The sequence below is a fragment of the Corapipo altera genome, unplaced genomic scaffold, assembly GCF_003945725.1.
Source record: "Corapipo altera isolate COAL_440 unplaced genomic scaffold, ASM394572v1 1, whole genome shotgun sequence".
NCBI classification, from domain to species: domain Eukaryota; kingdom Metazoa; phylum Chordata; class Aves; order Passeriformes; family Pipridae; genus Corapipo; species Corapipo altera.
In genome coordinates this window covers 5360461-5384479 of record NW_020884873.1, presented here as the reverse complement: position 1 = coordinate 5384479, position 24019 = coordinate 5360461, and the positions used below count along the sequence as shown (strand labels likewise).

Here is a 24019-nt window from a genome sequence, read left to right as displayed (position 1 = left end):
TCTCTAAATTGCAAAAATTTATGGAGCCCATGATGGCCTTGAGAAGAATTTGGGATTAAACATTACACAGTGACCTAAAGAATTTTAAGTTACACAGTAGCAGTGATACATCTCCCCATTTGACATCCAGCCTGCAAATCAGTCCAGATTTGGATTATGCTTAAATAGTGCAATGTGAAATAACCCTGTAGTTTGCAGTAGCTGCCCCACTGCCCTTTCATACCAAGCTGTAAAATCTGAGTGAGGGTGCAGGCTCTGAGATACAATAAACACCTGTGGGATGGGAGAGGGCAGTTTCCTGTTTTATGTTTATTTGTGTGTTAGCAGTAAAGGTTTACATTTCACAAATTATAAGTTTTCTACAGCTTCCATATATTGGCCTTGCGATTTAGAACTTGATTGTGGTAAAAGAGCACTAACCATGAGCACACAAAGCTTTGATATTCAGCATCTGTAGTGTAGATAGCACTAAAGTGGCTTGGAATATTGAAATTCCAAGACAGTTCAATTCTGGTCCCATTAGTCAATGAGAAAGTACCCATTTGCTGCTGCAGGTTGTCAATTGATTGACAGTGAAAGACATTTCTGTCCCTGATGCTGCTACTTTGAAAGCCCCTTTACACTTCCAAACTTGCTGTTGCCTTCTGTGACACTCCAGGGCCACTCTTTGTGGTCTGCTATACGTGCCATGGGTATCTCCATCACCAGGTCTAGGTTTCTGGGAATGAAGAGTGTTTCAGCTTGCTTGTTATTCAGGATGCCAAGGGAAAGATATGAGATCTAAGCTGGGCACCTTTAGCACATGACCAAATTATGGTTGCAATACATGTGCTGGGATTCTGTTCAATTGGCAGAGTCTTTGTGATTCATCCTAATCCAGGGAAATTCAGGATAGAGAAAAAAATAGCTAGAGTATGAATTTGTAGTTTACTTTTCTTTCTTTGAGAGAGAGCACAGGACAAGCCTGCATGAAAGTTAATAAGAAGAAATCTCATGTTTTCCACTGAGAGGCCAGGCATTCTTTGTATTCTCAGTTTGGGAGCCTATTTGGGAAAACCCTTCAACATTGTTTATTAGATTTTTAAAAAAAAAAAAAAAAATCCTACAGCAAACAAAAAGTTATTTTGCCTCAATAGCGTCCGTGGGATTGTAACTCAGAAAAGATTTAATGTAATGTGTAATGTGCTTCTTGTCCTCTGTGCCAGGACCTTCACTGCATTCAACAGGACATCGTTACAAAACCATTCCCTATAGAGTCGTCCTCATTCCCTTGTGCAAAGACATATGTATTTGATTTTGAACTGTGATTTCCCATTCAAGTGATTAGTCACCGATCTACCCTCCCCGCTCCTATTCCCTTTTGTTTTTACAGATTCTCTATTATTTTGATATAGTTTTTACTGTCATTTTCACCATTGAAATTGCTCTAAAGGTAAAGTGCCCATCTTCTCTACCATTGCTTGTTCACAAGCTTACTAGTTTTCTGCGACTATCTGTTGCTAACACACACGCCTGTTTGTTCCTGGGTCATGCTCAGTACCACTAACCCAATTGTGCTTATTTTTCAGATCCTAGGCAATGCAGACTATGTCTTCACTAGTATCTTTACATTAGAAATTATTCTTAAGGTAACCAATCTGAGCAATACACTTGTTTTCTTCTTTCCTCCTTTTGTTGCTTCTCTTTCTTTCCTTCTTTCTTTCCTTTTCTCTTCCTTCTTTCCTTCTTTTTTCCTTTTCTCTTTCTTTCTTCCTTTCTTCCTTTCTTTCTTTTTTCTTTCTTTCTTCCTTTCTTTCTCTCTTTCTCTCTTTATTTTGTTCTCTTTCACTTTCTTTCGCTCGTTTTTTATTATTTTTTTAACCCCATTATTATCTCTATACAAAGGGTTGTTTTTTCTTTTGATTTTAAGGTTTTGATAGTTGCTTAAAAAGTCTTCTGTGAAATTTTTATGTTCAAACTCATAATTTAGGGCCTATAGCAAAACAATGCTTTGTAGAGGAATCTCAATGAAAGGATGCAATGTTGGGAAAAGTCAGAAAGGATCAAAAAAAGGCCATCCCCTCATAAATTTCTCTCTCTACCCTGGCCAATCTTTGCAAAAGGATTTATCTGCTCTACAAGAAACTCTGGATACACACACCTCCTCTTACACATGCTACACATAAAGAGAAGGTCTCTGTTCTGCACAAGTCATGAGGCCGGGCCAGGGGATGGCTGATGACTTCTGTAAGGTTACAGGGTGCACAGCCAAGTAGGAGACAGGGAGCACAGAGCAAAAGCTCACTTTTTAGGTGCAGAGAGATAACTGAGAGTAAAAACCACTGAAACACCAAGGACAGTAGCTGCAAATGCAAACTGCTGCATTGAAACCTGGCTTCCCATTTCCCAGGAACATTCTCTGTACCAAGGGGAATGTGCAGGAGAATGGTTTAGCTTGGAAGAAAATAAAAATAGGCTGCCTTGTTCTTAACTCTAATTTTCCCAAATTGGTAGGCTAATAATTTAAATAACAGTAATTGAGCAAAGTTCTGGCTTTCTAAATGCTACGTTCACTTGGCAGCTGGTTTTTTTTCTCAGCAAGCTAGTTTAAGTGCTGGCAGGCTGTGCCTTAGAGTTGCTCAAATTTTGCAGCTCAAGACCCTAATAACAGTATCTATACTGAAGGCTGGCAAGCAGGGTGGCCCCTGCATATTTTTGTAGAGAAACGTGCTTTCTGATATGACTTCAAATTGCCAAAGCCATAATGTCCTCCAAAGAAATGTACATATTATGCCTGTGTGCAGTTTGCATCTGTGTTTACACAATAAATCTGAACATGCACTCATCACATGGCTGATCAAAAAGGCCTGTCAAAAAAAGGAAAATACCTCAGCAGCAACATTAAAAAATAAAACCATAATTCAAGGCACCTATCTGAACTCAGAATTACTAATTCTGCTCACAATCAAGGAAATGGTAACACTCCTAATGACTTCAGTGGAAGCAGAACCTAACCCAACCCACTGCCCTATTGCTCTGTTTCCATCAGGGGAGTGTACTTCATAGTACCTGAGCCTTCCCACTGTCCTCCTGTTAACTTCAGTGGATTTATGACAACACCACTGGATCTTCTCTGAGTTCAAGTGGGAGAGGAACACAAGGCCTATAAGTTTAAGTCATAAATTGCTTGATTTCTCAGTGTGTGTTTCTCTGCTGCCTTGCATTGGGCACAATGTTTTGCACAGCAGCAAAGTTAGTGTAAATGGTAAGAAACAAAAGAATAAATGCCCATGGGATGTTCAGTGCTGTAGAGAGACAAGCTTCATCTGCCCTCATGTTGCTGATGACACCTGCAAGCCTCACGCTGGCATGGTGGAATCTGGTGAATCTTAGCAAGGTGACTGTCAAGTTTTTTGGCAGGCAGGTAAAAAAATGGGAGGCAAATATAGATTATACACTCTCTGAGAGTTTCTTCTGAGATAACAAGATCTCTCAACAGGCTTGAGAGAACCACAGTTTATAAAGAACTTAAACTCAGCAGAACTTCCCCTCCTGATTTCAATGGTGTCTTTCTTTCAAGATTGCCATACAAAATCTAACCAGTAAAGGCCATCTTTACCACCTTTGTTATGGCAAGAACCCTCCTCCTTTCCCCAGTTGAATGTGTTTATAAGTATAAATTCTAAGCCAAGACCAGAGTTTATACTTCTTCCCCTTCTAAGTTCTGTCTGATTGATAGTCAGTTCCCTGATGTCATGGATGTTCGGTGAAAAAAATAATCTGCAATACCATGTGCCCTTCCACCCTCCTCTGAATAAAGTTGTCACAGGTAGTCATGGCCGGAAACCACCAGCCAGTATTCCATCCTGAGCTACTAGTGGGAGCTAGAAAACTCCAGTTTGAATTTCTAGTTCACACTTCTCAGCTGGGAGTCTGGCTAGAGCTCATCACTAGGAACAGCCTCAGTGTCTGCTGAGGGTTACTTTAGTCACCTAATTTAGGTGAGATTCAGAGAATCAGACTTAGACACCTGTGTTCCTGACTGAGGTAATGAAGGGACATTAGCAGTTGTGGGGATGGGGTTTCTTCAAAGCAACTACATTAGATCACTCACCGAGTCTAAGGTAGGTGAACAAATACCCCCATCGCCTCACCCTCTTCAACTGTGCCAGACTCATTTAGTCACTTTCTGTAACAGAACTCAGTCTGAAGTTTTCTGTTTACACTGTCACTTAATCCAGTTCTGGAACTGTGATATCCTCCTCAAATCCAGCAAGTATTCAATATCCCTTCATACTTGGATGGGGCAGAATGTCCCTTGTGAAATATGTAAAAATTTTCCCTTCGTCTGCTGGGTGATGTTCATAATGATTACCTCCACAAAGAAATCACTTTGTCTGAAGGAATATTGCCCTGGGCTTTGTGAGGAAAGCTCAGGGGAAAATGCTCCAGCATTTAGAATAAAAGTGGATGAAGATGGACAGGAAAAGGGATATGGGATTGAGCTGAACAGAAGGAGCAAACTAAAGAGAGCAGTGATCTCTCCTTTAGTTCAGCTCAAAAGCATCAAATCCATGAGGGATTCTGGTTTTCCTTCATGGAGGGAAGAGAGATCAACTGTCCACTGCAGCTGGTCTAAGCACTAAAAAACATTACAAAAAAGAGCCCATTTTATTTTATATGTTCTATTCAATTTAGCTAAAGAGACCTTCATATAATACAAGCATCATACTCTCAGGTGTCCTCTGTCATCACAGGGAAAACCATATGATTGCAAAGAGTAGTTTTTGAAAACAGTCATTCTGCTGCTTTGCTGATTCTAAATGTTATGTACTCAGTGCACTCAAAGTGCATATTTTCATTGCTGAACTTTCTCTGGCTGGGTCTTTCATAGTTATCTTGCTGTCTTCTTCACTCTCTTTTCTTTCAATGGGGACTCAACTTCTCCTTTGGGGCCTGGGGGTAAATTGTCTGCTATGTTAGAAATACTGCCTCTCCCCTCCCCCCCCAGTTGTATACTCTGAGCACAACCAGGTGGGTTTGGTTTCTGAACAGATGCTAATGGCAAAGTGTGTTTGTGTCTCCGTGTGCCTTCCTGCAGATGACTGCCTACGGGGCTTTCCTCCATAAGGGCTCCTTCTGCAGAAACTATTTCAACATCTTAGACCTGCTGGTGGTCAGCGTTTCTCTCATCTCCTTTGGGATCCAGTGAGTGAGCTATTTCCAACTGGCTGTTTTTGTGGGGGTCGTAGGGTTGGGCTGGGAGGGATAGCTCAGCCTCATTGTCTTATCTGGGTAAGATTTTTCTCATGAGCCTGTTGAGGTATTCATAAGGTATTCTCAAGTGATTCAAGAGCATTAAAATGCATCCTTAAAAGGGGAGGTAATAACTGGGAAATGCTACTCTGGTGACCTGGAGGGGAGGATCTTCAGAAAGAGCAAATGAAAACAAAAAACTTGGTGTATTGGAAATCATGACATTTAGCTTTGTTCCAAGATCTCTGATTCACTGTATTGGTTCAGGACAGTTCAGTGACTTACTGTTCCCTCCTAGACCTCTCATAACCTCTTTGGAAAATGGGGTGATACTGTTTTGCTGCTTCCAGAGATGTTGTGACTCTCGGTCAGTGGAAGACCATCAAGCGCTTGGAGAGTTTTGTGATAATCTTCAGAGTGGTGGTGGCTGTTCTGTCACTATATTTTCTTTTATTCATCTGTTAATTCACTTAATAAGTTTACAGATTTATTTGACCATGTGGAACTCGGTGTGTCGGATAGGGAGTTTGCTAATTAGTTTCACATCTGATGAGAAACAAGCTCCCAGTTTTTACCATCGTAGATTAGCAGCTCACATATGTTATGTTCCAGTGCTAAGTCAGGCAGAAGAATTTGTAAGGTCCATTGGGCTTTCAGTCAAGGTCTTAAGAATGGCACAGTGCTCGTTTTGACCTGCTGTTTCTTTCTTGCAGACCTAACTAGACTCTTACTATTTTAAAATACAAACTGTTCCCTAAACCAGTAGGAGGACTCGATGTCGTACAGCAAGAAGATTCTCAGTCGGGATTTTAGTCTTGGAATGTGCAGAGAGCTCTGCTGCAGTAGATAGTTGTGTTCAGTACTTAAAATTAAGCACATAAATCATCCTAATCAATTCAGTGGGAGTTTCCACATCCTTAAATTTATGTACACACTTAACTGATTTGTGGGATCAGAGGCCAAACACATTGCAGGATCAAACTCCAAGTAGACAGTATACCTTTAATGCTAGAGTCTCTTGGGCTTTTCACTCTTCTGTGAAAACTTAAATAGAGTGCTTTTTCAAACCTTATCTGAAAATACCTTGTAATGACTACAACTTTGCACAATTTCTGTATCATAGATATCTACAGAGTCATTTTGCCCTGCTTAAAAATACATCCTGCCCATGTTCCATTTCCCCTTCATTAATACAGCAGAGATGGTGAAAATGAGGAGAATACATATTGCTGAGTCTGCCCAGAACAAGAAGCAAGATAACATCAGAAATTGGTTTCCTTACCCCTGAAGTGCCATATCAAAGAGTTGACTCAGTATCCTAAGCAGCCTAAGGCTATGCAGGATTTCAAAGATCTGCCCTCACAGCAACACCCACCCCCATCCCCCCTTTTGGTGTATCTCTCAAATCTTCCAATACTTTCTTCCAGGTCCAGTGCCATTAATGTGGTGAAGATCCTGCGTGTTCTGCGAGTCCTTAGACCACTGAGGGCCATCAACAGAGCCAAAGGACTTAAGGTTAGAAGAGTCCCAGTGCATTCTATAAACTATATATTTGGGTTATTTCAAGCTACAAGGACTTTTACAATGGTTCAAGTAGTTTTTCAGCAGAATCACATTATGGTTGAGGTTGGAAGGGGTCTCTGGAGGTTGTCTTGTCCAAAAACACTTCTCAAGCAGAGCCACTGAGAGCAGATTGCCCAGGACGATGCCTAGAAGGCTTTTGAGTTTTCTCCAAGGAGAGAGACACCACAACCTCTCTGGGCAAACTGTTCCGATGCTCAGTCCCCCTCACAGTAAAAGTGTTTCTCAATGTTCAGATAAACCTTCCCTGTTTCAGTTTGTGCCCATTGTCCTTTCAGTGGGCACCACTGAAAAAAGCCTGGCTCTGCCTTCTCGGCACCCTCCCTTTAGGTGTTTGTGTACACTGACCAGATTCCCCTGAGCCTTCTCTAAGCTGAACAGTCCCAGCTCTCTCAGCCGTTTCTCCCAGGAGAGATGTTCCAATCCCTTAGTCATCTTTGTGGCCCTTTGCTGGACTTTCTCCGGTATGTCAGTGGCTCTGTTGCCCTGAGGAGCCCAGAATTGGACCCTGTACTACAGCTGTAGTCTCACCAGTGCTGAGTAAAGGGGATGAATCACCTCCTTCAACTTGCTAGAAGTTCTTTGCCTAATGAAGCCCGGGATACCATTTGTCATCTTTGCAGTGAGGGCTCGTGATCAGCTTTGCATCCACCAGGATCATCAGGTCCTTTTCTGACGAGCTGCTTTCCAGCTGGGTTTCCCTCGTCACCACTGAGCTTAAATTATGCCATTTTCTAAGGTTACGGATGGGTTTACAACCCTAAACATAACCTTGCTGTATTATATAACCTCCTTCCTGTGGACTGTTGGGTGCCCAACTATGTAAGTTGGTGCAGCAGGAAATCTCAGAGAGCTGAGCTCTGCTTTTCCTATCCCTTTCTCCATGCTTCTGAGAGTAGAGCGAGGAATGTAACAAGTTGGTCCCCTTTCCTGAGACTTTACTTAATGGGTATTAGTTAAATAAATATGTTTTTATTTGTATTTTTAGTCTTGGGCTTCTCCCTTAGCCAGAACAGTTCAGAACAATCCCGCAAGTTACTTTTGTTCCTATCTTCCATTTGCAGCACGTGGTCCAGTGTGTGTTTGTCGCCATCCGAACCATCGGAAACATTGTGATTGTCACCACTTTGCTGCAGTTCATGTTTGCCTGCATTGGAGTTCAGTTGTTCAAGGTAAAACCACTGGACCTATTCATTCATCCATTACATTGAACTGTATTAAGTGGGGGGGGGGAGAAAAATAGCATAAAGAAACCTGAGGAAGGGGAAGTGGAGTCTTCTGTGTGAAAGGCAAAACGTTTAGGGTACTGTCAGTGTTACCTGGACTCTTGCTACCAGCAGTTCTTCAAAACTGAACCAGGCATATGCAGAACTCTTCCCCATCACCTGTGATCACAAGAAATCATCAGTAACATTCTTCTTCCCTAAACAACTTGTGGCATGACATGGTGCCAGGGAGGTGAAGGGGGCTGTTCTGAAGGATTGGTACTCACTGGCTCTCTACCTCCCACCTTGCAGAGGAAGAGGCACGCCAGATGATCATGGGAGGTTATTCATTCACTTTTTTATGTCTGCTTGTATTTCTTTGCCCTTCACTACTCTCCTGACAACAAGTGTTCTGCAGCACTCAGTGACCAGGCACCTCAGGACATACACATAAAAGTACTGTGCAAGCAGATGAAAGGCTGTGCTCTGAACTACCCAGATGCAGGAAACTCCCAATGCAGTTTGCTCAAATCTGCCTGCAAAAGAGCATGTAAACATATTCACAGTTGGTTAACCAAGTAGTAAATGTAGATGCCTTGCTACATGATCTGCCCTAACCCTTGCACTGTCAGGAAAGGAATCTTCATTCCTCTTTCTTCCTTTTCAAGGGCAAGCTATACAGCTGCACTGATAGCTCCAAGCAGACAGAAGCAGAATGCAGGTGGGTCTGACGTTTTCCAATTAGTCTCCTTCACTGGCCACCCACCCTCAGTGCCTCGTGCTGGAGGTGCAGTTCTGCCCTGTTCTCTCTCTGCTCTCCACCCACAGAGGGTACTACATCACCTACAAGGATGGGGAGGTCAGCCAGCCCATGATACAGCCCCGGAGCTGGGAGAACAGCAAGTTTGACTTCGACAACGTCTTGACTGCCATGATGGCTCTCTTCACTGTCTCAACCTTTGAGGGCTGGCCAGAGTGAGTGCTTCTTGGACCGGTGTCCAACACTAGCAATGTCCTCATTCATTTCAAAAGAGAAAATTCAAATGCAGAGCACAGTCTTTCCCATTCTAAGTGTTAAAATAAGTCTTAAGTATTAAATGTAGAAATAATAGCAGCAGTCATTGTAGTCATTATGTACTTGGTGAATTCCTCAGGGCCTGCAGGAATTTCTGTTCCTATGATTGTAAACAGCACATAGCACTGTCTCTACCTCTTAAAAGATGATTGCCAGTTGTGGCAGCGATACCAGTATTTGTTACAATTATTATGTATACAAATGGATATAAAATGCCTGTCAGGCACTTACTAATGTTGCAGATTTCCCGATGGAGTCAGCAGGGCAACATGAAACACAGCAGTGCCATGTCTGCAGTATTGGCAGGCATGGGATGTCTTACAGGCTGTGCTGTCTGTGCCACAGGAGCTGAGGACTCCCACAGAGTCACCCATGACGTGAGCATGCAAGTGCATCAGGGGGCTGACCCTGACCTGTGTCACCAGGTGATGACAAGAGCATTGTTAACAAATGTTAACTCCTGAAATCCCCTTTTCTCAAGAAGCTTAGTTCCTTTCAACACAGACTCTCCTGTCTTTTGTTAGCTGAATGGCGTGATTTTGTTCTAAATTGTAATTGTTCAGCTATGAAAACATTTCACCTCTGAAGAGGTTCAAATGTGTAAAATTAGTAAGAGCCATGTCTTCTCTTTTGCAAGTGTTTGCGCACAGATCAGTGCAAGTCTGCACATCTGTGAGTGAATTGATACAGGCAGAAGAAAATCACGAAGTTAAACTTTATGACATCACCTATGAGGCCTCAAGGCAGTTGCAGATTTTCTCTGCATTTGGCTCTGTTTGCTTTCAGGTTGCTGTATAGGTCCATTGATTCCCACATGGAAGATGTGGGACCCATCTATAATCACAGGGTTGAGATCTCCATCTTCTTTATTATCTACATCATCATCATTGCTTTCTTCATGATGAACATCTTCGTTGGTTTCGTCATCGTCACATTTCAGGAACAAGGAGAACAAGAGTACAAGAACTGTGAGCTGGACAAAAACCAGGTAATTTACAACACCTTGCTGTCACTGAAGTTAGAATATGCACTGAGAATAAGTGCTTAATAGATAAATACATACAGACAGGGACATGTGAAGCTCGCCAATAAAATAAAACAATAAGTTGGCTTTGCTGACGTCTTTCAGGAGTCAGGTAGAAAAAATCTTTCTGTAAGATTTGCTCAAGGGACAGCGACTACTTTAAAATATTTGTTGTACCATTTGTTTCATTGAGATTAGATGAGAACGACACCATTGTCTGGCCAAAGGAGATGGCCAAAGTAATTGCATATGGAACTCTTTGACAGGTAGAACATGCACATTCAATTACAACCTAAAAGAAATTCTTGTACCAAGCATTTTCATTTCAGTAAAAAACTCGAAGCTTATTGTATTTTTATTATATTTGGAGGTAGTTGACCGCCCTAATATTTTGGGTTGCAGTTTCAAATTTACCCTGCCTCTTTCACAGCGCCAGTGTGTAGAATATGCCCTGAAAGCCCGGCCCCTGCGGAGATACATCCCTAAAAACCAGTACCAGTACAAAGTTTGGTATGTGGTCAACTCCACCTATTTTGAATACCTGATGTTCGTTCTGATCCTGCTGAACACCATCTGCCTGGCCATGCAAGTAAGTAAGCAAGCAGAAAACCTTAAGGTGATCAATTAGTAGACTTTTTTGGGGAAAATATAAAAATGGCCGAGGTTGAGACCTACTTTCACCTTCATGCCATGTGTTGAGGGAGAGGGACAAGGACATGACAAAAAAACCATTGTACCCTGTTCACTTCTGATGATGTTTCATTAAAATGAGGGATCTACCTCTCATCCTCCCTGCTGCTCATATCTGACACTTTCAACAACTCTGTTTTACCTCTTTAAAAACAAACAAATGAAAAAAAAATCAAACCACCAACAGGTACATCACAGAGCATTTCAGTGGCCACTGTAATAATAAGTGACTTCTCAGTTCTGACTTGTCCTCTATCAAATGCAGCAACAAGCCCAGAACTGCCACTCACTTGAGATCTGAATTTTAAATTTGGATCTTTTCTATGTTAAAAAGTAGAGAGCAAATATTTTGGCAAACAAGATAATCAAGGAAACTGGAGAGAGAGAGTAGGAAAGGCTTAGTATTTCCTTTATTCTCAGTTAAGGACCATAGAAACTGTCTAGAAAGAACCTCAAGAGGCCACATTGCCTATCCCACCAATTAAAGGCAGAATCAGCTCCACCTGAAGCCTTTCTTGATAGAAGTTTGCCTAACTTGCTTCACTACTGATGCTAGACTGCCTTACTACCTGCTATGCTTGTATTCATTTTCCTTGCTGTGAAAGGGTTTTCCGAACATTGAATGTGAATCCACCAAAGAAACATTTGCAGCTGGATCTGCAAGAACAGCAAACAGTGGCATATGAAGGTGGAACAGCAGTAGAGGAAGGATTCAAACCCTTTGCCAAGTAGCCAGCTTATAAAAAAGAAGTCTTACATTCCTTTCAGTCAGGACATGGACCCTCATACACACAAACTGTTTTGTGCATTTCCCCAAGTCTGTACTTTGCTGGCTTGTTCCTTCCAGTCTGTGTCTGCCCAAGGCCTCCCTCACATCCCTTTCATTTTCAGTTAGTCTCAGACTACACCATCTAAGCCTGTCTCTACACTCTTAAGTTTGCTTGGCCACTCGAGACCTGGTCTCTTCTACACTCCTTCTGCTTAAGAGCTGGTCTGTGTGTCACTCTCCTCCTAAAAACCCATCCTTCCTCCTGTCCCAGTCAGGCTGTGAACTCTCTTCCTTGATCTTTGGCCCAAACAGTCCAGATCACCACTCTTCAACCAGTCCTTCTCATCCTCTTCCTTCACAGGCTCACAGTTGAGTTACCCCTGCCATGAACCATCTTTCTACTCTCCTTCCCCCTTCCATTTCATTCTCTGCTGCACTTTTTTTTGCTTCACTAATTGTCCTTTCCTGTGAGTTCAACCCCCATGCATTCCTACACCAACTTTCCTTTTGACTGTGTTTTTCACTGGATCAGTCCCAGTCTGCCCACTCCCAGTCTCCCCTCAAAACCAGCCTGTTTCCTACCTCTCACTAACAGTCTAAATCTATATTCACAGGCAATTTTCACTTTTCGCTTTCCTCTCACTGTCTCCTGCCCAATCTCACCAGATTTCCCCACTTTTTCTTCATCTGGTCTGGCTCTTTTCCACCCCCATTGAAAAGTTCTTCTCTGTTCTTTTGCCTAAGGTCCAAAAAAAAAGGAGTGAGGCAACAAGAGCACAAGCTCTGCTCTCAGCTGAAGTCTCTCCTGCCCTGTTCACTCTGAAGTTGTGAAACATGCTGAGTTTCTGTGACAGTGGTGCAGGCCCAGGACAGGTAGAGCCAGAAGCTGAGAGATGTTTGTAAGCCCACAGGAAGGACACCGTCCATGGAGATTCTAGGAATTCTAAATCCATCTTGAGAGAAGTACAGTTTCTCAAAGTTTTATACTGTGGCCAAATTTGAGTCAAACATCATAACAGACAGCAAACAAAAGACACATGCCAGTAAAATTCCAAGTTTCTAAACAGAGTCCTGCAAGTACTAGAGTCTTTCAAGAAAAATGATACAAGAAATTCTGAAAATGCCTCAGTATTATATTTTCCCCTGGCCTTGCTTTCAGCTGCAGTTGAATTGTTTTAACTGAAACTGCTTTGACTAAATTACCTTGAGCCAATACAGAATTCGAAAATCCATCCCAGCTGGTTAAAGTTTATTAAAGTTAAGCAACTACAAATGGGGTCTTGCAACATGAACTAGAAGATGACCTTAGAATAAAGCAGTGCAACTAGTCTCAAGTATAATTATCTGGAAATAGGGATATGAAGAATGACGTGGCAACATTTGCAGAAGACACTACTTGAATTAATCAATAGAAGATAGAGAGTAACTTCATAAGATCATAATAAAGTTAAGTGAATGGGCAGCATGATTGCAAATTTAATTCAGAGTTGACAAATGCAAGATAGTGCATATTGGAATGATATGATTTGAGCTGCTGATGTACTTTGCAGAATCCTGAATTAAGTGTAATTACTTGGGGAATGACTTGGTATCATTATGAACAACTCAGTGAAACCCTTGTTTGCTGTGCAATCTCAATCAAACAAAAAAGTGATCTAAATGTTAGGGAAGGTTGAGATAACAACACAATTCGAGATTGTCTTGTACCAGTATGCAAATTTATAATGAACCCTCAGTGGGAATGATAAGTGTGATTTTGGTAGCCACCACTCAAAAAGATTTTTATTTAAAAAGGGGAGATCCAGAGCCAGGTGGCAAAAATGGCTAAAGGCTTGGAAATGCTAATATATGAGGGAGATGGGAATTGTTAGTTGAAAATATTTGATGTGCTAGGGTCTTCTTTAGAGAACTTTGGCATGAAGGGAGATCAGGAGGGGTCCTGTGTGTTCCTACCCAGCTGATATGTCTGATCCTCACGCTGCTGGGATGCTATTTTTCAGCACTACGGTCAGAGCTGCATGTTCAAGGAAGCCATGAACATCCTCAACATGCTCTTCACTGGCCTCTTCACTGTTGAGATGGTCCTGAAATTAATCGCCTTCAAACCCAAGGTAGGTGCCATGGGCGTAGGTTTTCCTGGCCTCTGTGTGTGTGTGCATGTGTGCGGGGCAGCTCTGAGGAGAAGGAGGAGGTGAAACTTTCTGATCTATTACCCCACCAATAACTGAGCTGGACAGTTGCTCTCTGGATTGGAGTCTCACTTATATTTAATAACTTTTTCACTGGAGAGTAGACACACGTTAAAAAAAAAAAAATTAAAAAGAGACAACGCCTGCCGATAGAGAAGGTTCCTAGTTCTCTGTTTTCATTAAGTTATAGTAGTGATGCTGTGTTAAGGCTATAATATGTTTTCCATTCTGAATGTTATTCTAATGCTCTCTGACTTTCCTTAAATAATTTATAAATAGCATCTCATGATTAGTCTTCTGACCCAAGTGAAGTTAATCAAGCATGACTCATTTTGAGTTTTGAGCTTTGGAAAAAAATGTTTCTTCTGGGAGGGCTACATCTCAATGATGGTTTGGATTGCTTTAGTTTTGAATTCAAGACTTCATTGATAATATTCAGTACCCCAGCAGGTCCTGTCTGAAAGTATTGTCCTGTGCATTGGGCCATGATATTATGCTAGTATAGCTGCACCATGGGGTATGATTATAACCTACAGGCTCTTCCAACTAAGTTCTCACAGCTGCTGCAGGACAAGGACAAAGATGCTGACCTCACATAATTACACAAGACTTTCTTTTTTGGGCGTTGAACTCAGTGGTGTGTCACAAGGAGGCGAATCCAGATACCCAAGTACAGCTCCCTCCTGCCATTTCATATGTTCAATGATTCTTTGACACATGGAGCTGTGTCTTGAGGGATACCTTGATACATTATGTGGGTAGTAAATGGTGCCTGAAACATCATTTATGACATTGGTAAAGATGAGAACATTTATGTCTGGCAGTTGTGCTTGTCCTTCATGTTAAATATTTAGAGGATCACTGAAGTTAGCTCCTCCCAGATCTAATCTAACATCTTCCTCATCCTCAGCTCAGAAACTTTACTCTCCATTTCTACTGAATTTGGTCTTATTTTTTCTTTTTAGCTCCATGTTGACTTTACTTCCACCCAACCTCTTTGTCTTTCTTCCACACTTTCTAAGACTTCTTCTTGGAATAGTCAAGATTTTATCTTTTTTACCTGAGCCTAATACCACTATCCTGTCCCAGATGTAGTTCTGTTGAAAGTTAGGAGCATCTTGTGCAGTCCTATTGGAGATTGATTTTGCTTTGTGAGATCTCAAACACTGTCTTGGGAAATTTCAGAAGGATCATTATCTGTTTCAGCAGGGATTGTAATTTTCAGGAGAGTTCTACCTTTCACTCTTGAGGTTTCACCATGTCTATTAGCAAGGAATTCTCCGGCACTTTATGAAAATTTTATCTGCACACCATATGCCCAGAAGTGTATCTCACAGGCTTTGTAATGTTCTTCTGATTTCATGGTTCTACTTTAGAGGAGATTCTTAACTTTCAGAAAGACAAGATTCTCCAGAGAATTTGGGTTTAAACATTTAGGGGATAAGTTCAAGCAGGTCAAACATTGAGCTTTGTACATATATAAGGAAGGATTTACCTGTCATGATTGCCTCTAACACTAAGGAGTTGGCATTGATGATATTGGAAGTCTTTCAACTTGTGTCTCACCTTCCTGTGTTCAATCTCCTTTTCAAGTTTTGCTGCACAGCAAAGTATTAAAAAAAGCATTTGAGGGTAAACAAGTATCCTCTGGATGGCAAAACTGTGTAAGAGATTTCCTAAAGAGATTGTGGAATCTCCGTAATTTGAGGTTTTAAAATTAAGTTAGGGAGGAACCTTTCATTCACAACAGTTTAGGAATGTATGATATGCCTTGAGAGATGCAAATGGAATAGAACATCTGACAAGGTCCCTCTCAGCCCAATTTTCCATTATTCTGTAATTGCCAAACTAAATCCTCAGCCTACTGCAATATAGTAAAAGTGAGAATATAGAAGCAGCTTTCCTTGTGGCCAGAATAGCAGAGTCTTCATGAAGTCTTCTCAGCTATGACCCAGAAACCAACCTTCAGTTGAGTCCCTCCCATCCTGAAGGGAGTGAACTGCCAGTGGAAAGAAACAAATGTTTGAAGTCCTGGTATGGCCTGTCTGCCAAAGGTAGTGCTATCTCTTATACCACTATTTTAATTAAATACCTTAAGGAAAATCAGCAAAATTTTAAAAATGGAAACAAAGGATTTCCAGGAAAGAAAAATAGGAATGAACTTGTGAAAGCAACTAATGCAGCAAAAAGGCTTGCCTCCAGCAGTATATTCACACTGGATTATGCTGAGTACCAGTTCAGTGACTCAGGTTTGGAAACTCCAAATTCCTTGTTCAACTTGCTATTGTCTGTTCAGTACAAGGATTTGGCCTGCAGCCTTCATTCCCTGCTCCATATTGGCTCAACCTCCTCTCCAAAGAAGGCAACCCCCTCTCCCAGATGACCACTTGGACTGATGTGCACCAACATTGGGGCACACAATCTGCTTTTCTTCAGGTTGCACACTGGGATTGAAGCTGGAGTTGCCTAGAATATGTTCTGAAGTAGGAGTCTCCCAGCATGTAGAAAGTAGCTACCTCAGTCTTCTGCTTGGCCAGACCTTGTGTTCTCCTATCACTCAAGGTACAAAAAACAAACTACGTTTGCAGATGGAGTCTGTGCCTAAGAACAGCAGCTGGAAAAGTCCAAAAGGATTTTCACTGTCACCTGGGTGAACATATGTAAAGCACAGCCATCACCCTCTCCCCTCTAACCAACCAAGTCCCCTCAACAAAGAAGTGAGATGCTGAGTGATATTAGTGTTTCCCAGATGAGAAATGGCAAGATTAAATACTCATCAGATCTCTGCTGGAGACAGATTCGTCTGTCATTTCCTGAGCAATAAAACACAAACCAGCCTTTGTTTAAGCTGCTTTGTCTCATTTTGAATATGTGCCCAAACATCACTCTTTTCTATCTGAAGAGTACCCTAAAATAAAAGAGCTGTGAGATTTATGACTGACAGCAAGAAAGCAAGAAACTTGGTTAGCTGAAGGTGTTGTGTTCTAGTGACAAGCCCCAGGAGAATGTGGCAGAACAGAACTGAGCACAGAATTGAAGCTGGCAACATTCAGTCTGTTTTCTGCATTTTTTTTTGGTGCTTATCCCCACAGTGGGTTCTGCAGCTAACCTTCAACCACAGCAAGCAAAGCAGGATCTGACTTGTGGCTCTGAAGCAGCCGCCACAGAGCTCTCCATTGCACAGTCACTTCCTAAAGGCACCTTGGAACAAATGGTCTGCAGCATCTACAGAGGATAAGGTTTTCTCCACGGGCAAAAGGTGGAACAAACTGCTGTTTATTTATACCTTTACCAGGGAGAACTGGAAAGGGAACTAGGACAGATCCCTGAGGTACTCAGCTCTGCTATCACGCTACCTTCTTAACCACAGTCACCACAGGGATGTGCCCATGCAGAACAGCTTTGGGGGAAACCTAATATGCAGAGCTCCTGCTGCAGTCCGTGGTGTGGCCTTCACTGTTGTAGACTCATGGATTTATTTGGGTTGGAAATGACCTTCAAAATCATCAGGTCCAACTGTTGACCTACCGCTGCCAAGTTCCACTAAATACAATGCACTCCAGTGCTACCTCTGTGTTACATGCATAGCAATGGAAAAGATGGCATGCTGTCTCTGACTGAATGGATTTTTTTTGCTGTATTTTTTATTTCTTCACTTGTTTCTGTGAGGAGAGATGTCCTTGTTTGCTACTCTTGATAGTAAAGGTGAAAAAAAAAAGCAAACACAGTCAGTTGCACGGATAATAAGCAGGATCACATACATGCCTGCGTGGATAATCCAGGCCTGCAACTAGTTCTTGTGGTAAGAGCAAGGCATTACTTATTGAAAGGCCAGCTGTAGGAATAAGGAGCCAAGTCCAAGTCAGGGCTTGTCTCCTAACACTTACAGAAAATATGTGAAGGGGTAGAAAGACAAGGGCTTTCCTAACTAAACATACTGTTACTGCTGAGAACAGTTGCTCTAGTCAGCAAGTCCCTTCTATAGTTGTCCTTTTCAATGGCCATGCTCTGTGAGCAGTGTTTTGGTTTGCTTAGTCTCCAGGGAGGCTATAGAGAAGAGAGGTGCTGGAGCAGCTGCTGCTGTGGTATAGATAGTGGATGCCAGGACAGCTTCTTGAAAGCCCCGGTGTTTCTGTGTGACACTTTTTCTGGTGGTGAGGATCAGTTGCCCCATTTTTTTTTTGCGGGATTAAGCGCTGTGTAAGACAGCTCATCCATGTCTGATGCAGTGTTGTCAGGATGGTGAGCAAGAGAGATTTGGGATGATTAGGGCTGCTGATAAAGAAAACATCCACTACATGCCTTGCATCTCCTTACAGAGTATTAATATGCTGCTCTGAAGCAAAACTCCCAAATGGACCTCAGTGTTTGTCTTGGCTCACGCTCATAAACTGATTCAAGACTAGTTACTTCAAAGAGACAGACAAGCTAAAAGTAACGCTGTTGAGCCAAGGCCTTTTGCTGCTTTGTTTTTCTAATTTTATATATTCTCCAGCCAGCCTGGTGAGCTATTTTCCAATTCTTGCATGGAGAAATCTGCTGCTGCTGCTTCGTGCTTTTTCCTGAGAAAACTACTAAAGGGAATGAGGTGCTGTGCTGCCTGGGATGCTCACAGCTACCACTGTCCTGGCTTCTTAAAGAAGAAATCCCCACAAGCACCAGTCCATGAAGGGCCAGCTGCTCTACAAAACCTGCCTGGGGTTTATCTTTTCAAGTCAAAGACAGCAACTTAAAATTCCTATTCACATGAAGCTGCACCATCTGTCAATATACATGCTAATGTGAGGATGGATATTCCTCTAGGAATTTCAGATCTTTCCAGCTCCCTAGAATGGGCTGTTTTACTGATGAACCACGTATACTTTTTCTTTCAGGAAACATTTCATCTGTCCCCTTATTAGCTAGGGCAGGACCACTAATCCGAGAGCTATGAATTTTCTGCTGCTCTCCCTGTCATCTCAAACCAGGGAAGACACATCTGTGGAACTGCTGCCATGCATAAAGTAAACCATATGTTCATATATTTTGTCAAATCTGTGTCTGTGTGTGGAAAGGGAATCTTGGGGATTTCCTCCATGGAATTATGACTATCAGAAAGACTACAGATCACAAGTCTATTCCATTTAGCAGACACTGTCAGCACCTTTCTTCCCTGGGTGTTTATGGATGTTACTTGTAAAGCAGCCTGTAACAACGCCATCTGTCCTGCCTCAGATAGTTAGCTCACTCCCTCATTTATCACTGCTGCTTTACTGTGAATTCTTGCCATTCTTAAATGTCATTTTTGTGTAGCAGAGTTCAGACTTAGTGCACTGTTTAAAACAAGTTTCGCATTCAGCCCAAGGCATATAATCCCGTGTGATCCAAGGAAGAGCTGTGACCCTCTGAGTAGTGGAAGTCGTAAGTGCCACCCATGGTTATTTCTTAGTCTCCACTTACTGATGGATCTACATGTCCTCAGTGTTTCTTTCTCCCCTGCTGTATTTGCCCTTCTTTATTCCTCTTTAAGCTCCTCTCAGTCAGCATTTATCATGCATTTGATGTACAGATATCTCTTCTCAAACCTGCAAAATGACTCATCTGTTTTTGTTCTCTTTTTACCACTACATTTCTTGTACATTTATGCCTATAAACAGATCTTTGAGCAGTCTCTCCTCAAGTCACACTGACTGCTTCATACCACTTGCATTCTTCCTTCTCACCAAAACCATAATCTGTTATTACTTGGTTGGGATAGAGGCTTCAGGATTTTCACAAACTGAAATTTAAATCCATGCTATCTCCTTGCACCACAGAAACAATGTTGGTTAATTTTGGAAATCTAACGTTTTTTGTGTTTCTTCATTCTAGTACCTTTAGAAATACCAGTATAGCTTAGGATGCTGCTCTGGCGTCGCTCATCTCAGTGCTTTATTCCTCCAATTTATGCAGAGAAAGCAAAGTAAAGACATTCTGCAGTGATAATAAATGTCAGGAAAGCTGGTTACGATTGAGTGGTCTTTTGCTCAGTGCCAAAAAACACTTCAGCTGCATCCAACAGACATAGGAATCAGATTTAGTTAAAAATCACATGCTCTGGGCTGAAGTATTGTGGTATAAATTAATAGTTTAAGTTGTGTAAATGTCTTCATGAGCCCATGGTGCAGGCAGCTGCCTCCCTCTCATGGAGTTTGGCCACAAAATGCTGTGTGGACAAATGTGATGGTTGTCAAATGGCTCTTACTTTGCAGATTTTCTTTGCTGGTTTTGGCAGGTCACCTAATTGTTTCCTCTCCTCAGCTTTAGTATTACCTTTTTTGTTTTGGAGGGGCTGCATCTAAATGTGCAGTATTTGATGACTGAGTCATCTACCCAGTTGCAATAAGAAGGACCATCTCCAACCACCCCACTGGCTTGGGGTGGAAAAAGTCTTTTAAAAGGCAAAAGAAGCAGTGAGAAAACTGATGTATTTCAAGACCTGTGGGTGGGCAATAATATACATCATTTAACAATGAAGAAGATTGAGCTCTGCCTGACTTGGGTAAGAAATAGTGAGCATGGAGAGAAGTAGTAATGGGACAGGTAAGAGAGTGTGTGAACTGAAGAAAGTAAGAGAACTAGACAAGAAGGAACAGCTGTGGGAGGAAAACAGAGAAAAACCAAACCTGTGGAGGAGGAAAAGCCATAGAAAGATAATGGAGAGTGGGAATGGAAAGAATATCCTTAAAGGCAGAAAGAAAAAAAAACAAATTGAAGACCTTGAAAGAGGAAAGTATTAATAAAATGGAGGACGAAATGACTGGACAAAAAGTGATGCAAGGAAAAGAAAAACAGAAACAGGGCTGAAAGTAAACATGAGAAAGGATTTTTAGAAAATTGAAAACGGAATTAAAACCCATAGCTTTTAAGCTAATGAACATCTTCTTGTGCTTCTACATTTTATAGAAGTTCCCTGGCAGACATCCCAGGTCTCCATGTTCAAACACATTAGTACCTCAGCCACAAAGCCTCCCTGTGTACTGTCTCATCAGAATAATTTGCAATAAAAGTTAAGCACAATACATTTCTCTACTTCTGTGGGTTAATCTCAGCTCCCTTGCAAAATGCATCAGCATGTTACCCCAGAAAGGCTTTCCTTTCTCACCCCAAATTTTGTTCTGGATGAAGTCTGAATATCTTCTGTGTTTCTCTGGATCTTCCATACAACCAGTATCCCAGCTGGAATTAATCTCAGTTGCTCCAAGAAGCCCAGCTGGAGCCAGAGGACCAGAAATCTCTGAGATCTTTGTAGTGCCCAACCAGACACTGCCTTGCATGTGTGCAGTCAGTCTAAGGCTCTCAAGAAATTGCTGAATCAGCCTCAAGGGTTTTGGAAATAAACTAAGAAAAGGGGGAAAAAAAATCTTAACCTTTCATTAGTCACTCCTCTGCTTTCTCTTTACTATGATTATCTGTCTGTGAGGAGTTTCATGCATTTTGCATAGCATACATATCATGTGGAGACTTGACCATATTCTCTTTCATGTCCACAGATCTGGGAGGAAGAATGAGTCTCTTTTCAAACCCTTTCTAAGAAATTAAATACTACAAGTACTGTATGTCAGAGCAGCACGTTTAGGTGACTTTGGTGTGAAGAAATACTTGGAATAATTATTTTGGACATGGATGACCAGGTCATCCAGGATGACCCACCAGTGGGTTTGGCACAGATGGGTTGCCACAGTCATCAGGGAGAGACTTGCTCCTGGATGCTGCTTGCCTGACAGAATTTCTATCTGCCCATGTGCCCAGGAAAAGGAAGAAAAATAGAGGCTAAGGAAGCAACTGAGCCTCTTGTAACAGTCTGTGCTACAGCACTCTCACAACAGCTCAGCTTTGAGGCTTTCTCACAGAATATGGAAGGACACCCCACTAGCCAAGGGTCAAAGCATCTGGTTTTGTTATTCCAGGCATTAAATAGAAACTACTCAGGAATCTGTGCTGCCAACAGGTTGCAATGCAGTGATATTTAAAGGAAGAGGAACCAAATCCTGGTGTTTCAGAGTGTTGGCCCATCAAGTAGAGCCTCTAACAACAAATCTTTCAGTTAATACAGAAAAATAAAATTTGCAATAGAATTCCCAGGGATGGGGTTGATTTAGCAACAGTTGCCACAAATGAGGAGTTACCAAGCAGATAACTGCCTTCTCTATCATATGAAAGCACTGGGAATCCTCTTTGATGGCTTCTAGATTTCACTGAGATGAGATCCTCACCAGCTCCTAAGTGTGCGTGGGAGGGGAAATCTGGTCATTCCAAACACTTTAAAAGAGAAGAAAGTAGTGCCAGACTAAAGTTTTTCTATTGTGCATATGCTTATATTCTGAGATGGCATAGGCGTGACTCCACCTAAGCAAGTCATACAGTGTGAAAAACACTTGGTAGGTGAATGTAACACAAGAAACAAGGCGGATGATGAGAAATGAAACTTCCACTGTAAATCGTAGCTCATACCTCTCCTTGAATCTGGGTCAGGAAGCATCAAAGTCTTCCTTGTCAGCATCCTGACATGCCTGGTTGGCATCCTGTATGAAGTATACTAGCCTCTCTCCCATTTTGTTGTGGAAAATGTATCTGGCAGAAAGGCATGAGCAGAGTGGATCTCGTTTGGTTTCTTTATCGGTGCCCCCAGAAAGAGGCCAAGAATGAAATGAGTATGCAGAACAAACTTCCTTCTTCATGAAAAAAATCTTGTCATTTCATGTGGAAGCAGAAACAGGTGGTGAGGGACAGAAAGGGCTGTTTGATCTGCTGCTTCCCATGTTACCTTTGTGGTTTAAATGCAGGATCTTCTCTTTCTTGGAGGACAAGGCCAGCAATTCTCTGCACACAAAGAGATCCTCTATAGAGAATGTGTGAAATATCTAACCCTGATCAGCCAGAGCAGTGCAATCCTCCAGCTTTCTGGAGGATCAGTGGAGAATTCAGTAGGCAGAAAAGACTGTTAGAAGAGCTGTATAAGAGCTTCAATGATAGAGGACCTTTTCCTTCACAGCAAATGTACCCAGAGAATCTGCATATTGCTGCAACATTATGACAGATGAATTTTCAGTCTGGCACTTGGGGGTTTTAATGTCATTATAAATGATCCAAAATAATTATATGACTGCACAATGCAACAGTGTGGGAAGCAGTGTATTAGCTATTACACTTAATTATTTAATACAGAAAATTATTCGCGCAGTCTTGAAAGCCCAGTGGGATGGTGAACCGGGGTCTCATTCACAACAGCATCAGCAGCGTCAGCAACAGCATGTAAAGGGAACAGTTCCAGGGAAAAGTGACTTGCTCTCACTCTCAGACAAAAAATCCCAACCCTCTATCACTTTGTGTGAGGTTGTTTCGAAGGGTCAAAAAGTTCTCACTGATGTGAATCTTCTCTTCGGAGAGGAACGATACCAGAATACAGACTGTGAGACAGCGCCTATTAAGAGCCGTTCATCATGTTAGAAAGTGACATTTCTATGATAAATGGTCACCTGACTGAAGTCTGAGAGAGTTGATTTCTCTATCGTGCCTTGGAGACTTCAGTTTTTTATAGACCTTGGAGACATGAGTTTTCTACATTTCTGCTTCCCCAAGAGTAAAATGAGAGTAACCATCCTCATTTGGAAAGTTATGATTGATGGGTAAAATAAAATAATAATGAGCATAATTTTATTAACTACTCCAATCCATATAAAATTCAGCCTTTTATGAAAATAGAGATAACTTACAAAAAAAAAAAAGAAAATATGCAAAAACCTATTGCTCGTACCTACTGCCCTGTTTCTTCAACATTCTGTCTTTCTGCCAGTCAGTATCCACTACACATGCAGCAAACCATGTCTGAGCAGGCCACAGCCTTTTCCCATGCTGCATACGGACACAGGGAAGCTATTCCAAGTCCTGCCCCATATTCAGAATGCTACTTCACCCATTACTTGCCACTGTCTCATCTTGCCACAACATTAAGTGACTCTTCACTCTGAAAATGCCTCACTTCTTTTCTGATAGGTTGAGTTTTACTTCTTTTGAATCATTCTTCCCTGCGCTGGGATGTCAGTCCAAATTTAGAAGGCAGAGTATCTTAAGCAGCCAAGCCCATCCTTTAGCTCTTTTCACAGGACTCTTTCACATTGCTGTTTTGGTTTATTGCCTTCAAGAGTTATTTGTTGGCTCTCATCAAAACATGCTTTTTCTAGACCTTCCAGAGTCTTTGGAAATTGAAAGCATTTGCAGCTTCTTCAAAAT

General features: G+C 41.8%; 1 protein-coding gene across 13 annotated transcripts in view; it reads left to right on the top strand.

The window, feature by feature from the left end:
- The window catches only part of CACNA1C (calcium voltage-gated channel subunit alpha1 C), a 433754-nt gene that overhangs the window by 344099 nt on the left and 65636 nt on the right, over positions 1 to 24019 (top strand). For all 13 annotated transcript variants that reach the window (XM_027658568.1, XM_027658551.1, XM_027658560.1 and 10 more), the window contains 9 exons: positions 1569 to 1628; positions 5081 to 5187; positions 6663 to 6750; positions 7881 to 7988; positions 8690 to 8742; positions 8850 to 8996; positions 9883 to 10084; positions 10551 to 10709; positions 13580 to 13690. In XM_027658568.1, the coding sequence (XP_027514369.1) occupies positions 1569 to 1628; positions 5081 to 5187; positions 6663 to 6750; positions 7881 to 7988; positions 8690 to 8742; positions 8850 to 8996; positions 9883 to 10084; positions 10551 to 10709; positions 13580 to 13690 (1035 nt within the window). The remainder of the gene's footprint in view (positions 1 to 1568; positions 1629 to 5080; positions 5188 to 6662; positions 6751 to 7880; positions 7989 to 8689; positions 8743 to 8849; positions 8997 to 9882; positions 10085 to 10550; positions 10710 to 13579; positions 13691 to 24019) is intronic.